General features: G+C 39.4%; 1 protein-coding gene across 1 annotated transcript; it reads left to right on the top strand.

Annotated features, from left to right (window-relative positions):
- The first annotated feature begins 1110 nt into the window (after window positions 1-1110).
- LOC125381637 (protein unc-13 homolog C-like) lies at window positions 1111-2447 on the top strand. The gene has a single exon (XM_048398748.1). It carries the CDS (start codon window positions 1239-1241, stop codon window positions 2205-2207), a length of 969 nt encoding a protein of 322 aa, XP_048254705.1. The 5' UTR covers window positions 1111-1238; the 3' UTR covers window positions 2208-2447.
- Window positions 2448-6305: the final 3858 nt, after the last annotated feature.

Genomic DNA, 6305 nt, shown 5'->3' on the forward strand with positions numbered 1-6305 from the left:
CCACTACCAATCACGCCGACACACAGCCTTACCCCCACCACCCAACCCCCGCGCTAGGCCCCCGTTTTCTAACTTAGGTTACTCATACCTATTCATTATTTTTTCCCCCTTGATTTAATTTAATTTATCTATTAATAGTAGCTATACATCAGCTTAACTGATTACTTCTGTCACTCTATCTATCCTAGTAATTATACCCCAATAAACCTGGCTAATGTAGAACTTTACTATCTCTCTACGGCTCTCTATGGCCACTAAATCCTCAACCCCTCTTCTCATTACTTTATCCCCCTTCACTTACAGTTTTTTGGGCTAGACGTTTATATTTATTCCCACTATTCTATATTTTATAAGAACCGTCTGCCCCGAGTGCGAAATAGCCAGAGGCTGAAGCGCTCGTAAAATCTTCAAATATCTCTCTCTGCTCATCATTTATTGCCAGAGGTCAGTACACAAACATCGAAGTTTATCTCTCACTGCGTTTCTTACCCTTTCAACATTCAATCCTGCTTCGCCATTTCAAGTGATATTTGGTCTTCTTCTGAAGTATTCCAACTATCGTGTCTGACAGTTATTATGGCAACACGTCTGAACAACTCAACTGGGAGTATTCGAGTCCAACTCCTCAATGACCGCCTGGTTCAACTCAACAAGAGGCGTCGCTCTCTAGAGAAACGCGACGAGGAACTTCAGATGAAAAGTCGACAGCTTCAGGAAATGGCAAAGAAAGCTCTCAGCATCTCCCTAACTGATCGGTCAGACGAAATGGTGATGGAGTCTCCCGCCAAACGACCACGACTAGATATATCGTTCCAGAGAGGAAGTGTTGCCAGACGAATGGTGCGGAGAGTTTCCGTCTCACGTCTTCAGAAAGCCAGCGTTCCCGTCCCTCCCGAGACCAAGCCCATATCCCGACAGACATCCTCAAGTCTCCTCCAGATGTCTGCTGTCATGTCTGTATCGCCTGTTCACGAACTGAAGACATTCATCATTGACGGTGTTCAGCATACTCCGTGTTGAGCGCAACCTATAAATGAATCGTGCTGATGTTGTACACATACTTATAGTTTACACTGTTGGCGTTCATTAGATTCAATGCAGTGACCTCCCTTGGACAGGGCGGTTGGTCAAAACTTGGGTCCGTCGCATTTTGTAATTTAAGTTAAACCAAAGGCCACCATCAACATCTGGTGAGGACATATTGGTTTCTAACATACCCAAGACGCTCCTGACTCACGATGGGTATATGTATTGAAGTCTGGAGAGTGCGAATCGGCACTTTCACCCACCCTCGAGGTACGAGACAGGTCGGCCATATTGGTGATTACAACCCCAGGACGGAATGGACACCGTTTACAAAGATGTGCTACCGGCTCATGGCAACATGTCTGGTCCTTTACACAATGACTATGGTGAGTGCTGCAATCATTCATCAACATACTCGTTTGCTTCTCTCAGTGGATGTGGAATTAAACCCGGGGCCCCCAAAGGTTGACTTCCAAACATGTAAAGATGAGATTTTACAAGAGCTGCGGGCAATGAAGTGTGAACTTTCTAGGGATAGCCGTGATATAAAGTCTGACACACGTAAATTGAATCAGTCCGTGGATGAACTCAAACTACAAATAGCAGATATGAAAAGCCAACAGGAAATACTACGGCTGGACATAGATGCATTATCTGAACGTGTCGCTTGTGTTGAGGAGCATAGTTCTACTTTAGACAGGTCAGCATATAGTTATGTTACCGATAAGATTGACAACCTTGAGAATACTGTGGATAAACTAGAACAGTACAGCCGGAAGCAGAATATACTGCTGTATGGTGTCGCTGAGAAACCTGATGAAAATAAAATGAACATAAAGGAAGTTATTTGCGAAACATTGAACACCCATAATGAAGGTACTCCATTTTCAGCAACTGACATTGTGAACGCCCATAGGATTGGCTATGCAAAGTCTAATCGCCCGAGACCTATTATAGTTCGATTCAATTCTATGGACTGCAAAGTGGGAGCAATAGGCCTGCGCGATAAACTGAAGGAGAGTGGATATGGTATAGGCAGTGATCTCACCACACACCAGAGGAAAGTACTCCAGGATTTGAGACGTAACAACAAGCAAGGCTACTACAAGAATGGTGCCCTTGTAGTTAAGGATTACCAACAGCATTCAGATAGGCAGGACACAGATACTAATGATAAATAGAGGTGTGGCCGAGGCCCGGATTATCGCTGTGTTACTAAATCAATTTCAGATTTCTTGTTCTGGAACATTTCCGGTATTACTAATAAACTTTTAGACGATGAATTTGTTTCATATATCACACAGTTTGACTTTATTGGACTCACAGAAACATGGGCCAAGGACTGTGATTTTGATCAACAGCTCGGTGATTACCAGCCATATGTTTTGTCTGCAGAGAGATTGTCATCTTTTGGGAGATTATCGGGGGGGGGGGGGGGGGATTGTAGTACTTATTAGAAAGTCTCTAGTCAATTATGTCAAAGGGCACATTATTGGACAGAATGTGATATATGTTATTTTGGATAAATCGGTATTTAAGCTAGAAAAAGATGTATTGGTAGCTTGTGTTTATGTCAATCCTGATGGGTCAACTTGGTACAGAGGTAAACCAACAAAATGTGGAATAAGTTTATTATTTGAATCCTTGTTAGATGTTATACAAAAATATGGTGATATGTTTATCATGCTTGGAGGTGACTTTAATTCCCGAACCGGTAATGAGCCCGATGCCGCAGAGAGTGATATTGCTGAAAGGCTTGGCATCCAGGAACCTTCTGATATTTATGGCAACGTGATCACCAAACGTTTCTCTTGTGATACTACTGTTAATCGCCTTGGTAAGATTTTACTAAACGTATGTAGTGCTTTGAATTTGTGCATTTTCAATGGCCGATGTGGATCAGACGCGGCAAAAGGTGACTATACCTTCATCAGCCACAATGGCACAAGCGTAATCGACTATATTGTTGCATCCCCTTCATTGTTTATGTTGTGCAAACAGTTTGACATTGCAAATAGAACAGAGTCGACCCATATGCCAGTTACATGTTCATTTCACGCACGTGCCAAAGCTGGATCGAGAGACCGTGAGCGTGTTGCACGAGACCCAGGGGACAGCTACCGCTTTGTGTGGAACGAGGACAAAACTCAAACTTTTAGAGACAGTTTACTGTCTACAAATTCTATTTCAATGCTTGACAAGTGTTCAGATTTTATCGCTTCAGGTAAAATTGATAAAGCAGTTGAGGTATTTTCAGATGTTTTATGTACCGCTGCGAAATGTATGAAACGCCCTTCTTATATTTCTAGAAGTAAACAGCCATGGTTCGATAAGGAGTGTGAATACCACCGCTGTGAAAGATATAGGCTTCTTAAGGTTTTCCGATCACTAAAAGATTCGTCATCACTTTGTAACTATATTAAGGCAAGAAATACTTATACACATGTTATCCGTGAAAAAAAGAAGTTATATCAAGACAATGTACAGAGTACCATTTTGACTAACTTGGATAACAGTAAAATATTTTGGGCAAATTTGAAACGTCTGTCTGCTACCACTGTCCGTCCTAAGCCAAATATAAATATTGAGCAATGGTTTTCACATTTTAAGGGGTTGTTCGATTCAGAAATGGGGGATGAAGATAACACTGTGCCAGATAACAATTTTGATGACTTAACTCAATCAATCTTAGACTCGCCAATTGAACAGCAGGAGGTAATTGAGGCAATTAACAAATTGAAAACAAGCAAAGCTGCCGGCAGTGATAAGCTTATTGCTGAAATGTTCAAATACGCATGCGATGTGTTAGTTCCCTATATTACCTGTCTGTTTAACGTTATGTTTGATTCCGCTTATTTTCCGATTTCCTGGTCGACTGGCCAAATTGTACCATTACACAAGAAAGGGGATACTAATACACCCGATAACTACCGAGGAATTACAGTATTAAGTATTTTTAGCAAGCTATATATTTCTGTTCTAAATAGAAGGTTGCAGTCTTGGTGTGATGCCTATGATAAAGTTGTGGAGTCGCAAGCAGGATTTCGTTGTGGCTATTCCACAATTGATAATATGTTTATTTTACAGTCAGTTATACAGCGTTATCTGGGGAAGAAGCGAGGTAAACTATAAGCTTTATTTGTAGACTTCTCCAAAGCGTTTGACTCTATAAACAGATCAAAACTATGGATAGTTTTGAATAACAGTGGTGTGTCACCTAAAATGTTTAAGTGTATACAATCCATATATACGACTGTACGTTCCTGTGTAAAGTTTAACAATAACTTCTCAGATGTATTCGATTGTGACTTGGGTGTCCGTCAAGGCTGTGTACTGAGCCCGTTTTTGTTTTCATTGTTTATCAATGATCTAGCTGTTGAAATTGAGGCTAACTGTAAACCCGGAATCCAGCTCCATCCAGACATAATTCAACTATTCCTGCTACTCTTTGCTGATGATGTAATTCTTATATCAGATACTGTATATGGCCTCCAAAAACGCATCGATGTACTCGAACACTATTGCCAGAATTATTTCCTAAAGGTAAATCTTGATAAGTCGAAAATAGTAGTTTTTAAGAATGGTGGTGTACTTTCTAGATCTGAGAAATGGTATTTCAGTGGTTGTCAGTTGGAATGTGTATCATCGTACAAATATTTGGGAGTTGTATTTTCAAAGAATTTATCATGGTCGAAACATACTTACAATGCTTCATTACAGGCTAAACGGGTATTGTTCTCGGTTCTAAAATCCCTTTCATCACTTAAACCTATTCCACTGAAACTGTTTTTTATAATATTCGATACTAAAATTGCTCCAATTATGTTATATGGGGCTGAAATGTGAAGTTTTGAAAACTGCAAAGAAATAGAAAGTATCCATGTACTTGCTTGTAAACGTCTGCTAGGTGTTAAAACGTCTACTCCAAATCATGTGCGAGGAGAGTGTGGAAGATACCCACTGTACATTTCTGCGTATAAACGCTGTATAAATATTGGTGTAAACTTATGTCCCTACCAAATTCACGATATCCTAAGAAAAGTTATGATATGTTATCTCAGCTAGCCACACATGGTAAAACTAATTGGGCTACAAAAGTCAAAACTCTTTTATACAGCCTTGGATTTGGATATATATGGGAGAACCAATATGTTATTTGCCCCGAATCATTTATTTCCGAATGTGAAGATCGGTTAAAATTTGCTTACGAACAGGACTGGCATTGGTCTTTAGCAAATAGTTCTAAAATGTTCCATTATACACTTTTCAAAAATTCATTCAGTCTAGAGTTGTATTTGTCTGCTATCACTATCAACAAATTTCGTGTTGCACTAGCCCAGTTTCGCTGTAGCTCCCACACTCTCCATATTGAGACTGGTAGATACGTTAATACTCCACGAGAGCAGAGATTGTGCAATAGTTGCAACCAAAGATATGTCGAGAATGAATATCATTTTTTATTAATTTGTAACGCTTATGATGAACTTCGTCTTCAGTATTTACCACAGAAGTATTTTGTACATCCTACTCTTGCTAAATTCAATATGCTTATGGCGGTAAACAATGAAACTGTAATTAGAAATGTTGCAACTTTTATATACCATGCTATGAATGCTAGACTCCAAACACTAAGCCTATAAATGTTAATGATGGACCGAATATTGTACCAATGGCCGCTGGCCTACACATGTACATGAATAAAGAATTGAACATAGATTCAATGCAAATAACTGATAGCCAAATGTTTCTTAGCACATTGGTCTTCTTAAAGTGCAGGACGACCGATATTGTACATACACAAATGAGGTCTACTTCTATTGACAACGTTCATATTGGTAACTATGTTTAAAGTACAAAACTATTTTTTATTTTGTACAGACTATCAATTTTTGTTTGTGAATGTTTATTGATAATGTCCATCATCTTTGAATTGGCAATTATGCAAAACTGACATTTGTTGATATCCAGAGGTCTTTGACTATTGAGTGGTGATGTTGATATTGAAGCCGGAATGATTGTTACTTGTTTTTTACCATGTTGAAATAAAACTGTTGTTAATGAAAGTATCTTGCTTACCTCTTGTTACTTGAGATCTACAAATAGCATTGGTTTGATTATCTTCAGAGCTTTTAGAAGCTATCATCAGGGGCCAAACAAAAATGGCTGCTATGTAGCCTATGGTACATTCGCACGCAGGCGACCTTTTATCAGTATAAAATACATGACAACTTCTTTTGTTCACTGCAACGATATGGAGGAAACTATTGTCACTTCATCAG

Source organism: Haliotis rufescens, unplaced genomic scaffold, assembly GCF_023055435.1.
Source record: "Haliotis rufescens isolate VD_foot unplaced genomic scaffold, xgHalRufe1.0.p SCAF_19, whole genome shotgun sequence".
NCBI classification, from domain to species: Eukaryota; Metazoa; Mollusca; class Gastropoda; order Lepetellida; family Haliotidae; genus Haliotis; species Haliotis rufescens.

What these genes read in the sequence shown, in the direction of transcription:
- LOC125381637 (XM_048398748.1), top strand. Translation starts at nt 1,239, where the DNA reads ATGGGTATATGTATTGAAGTCTGGAGAGTGCGAATCGGCACTTTCACC.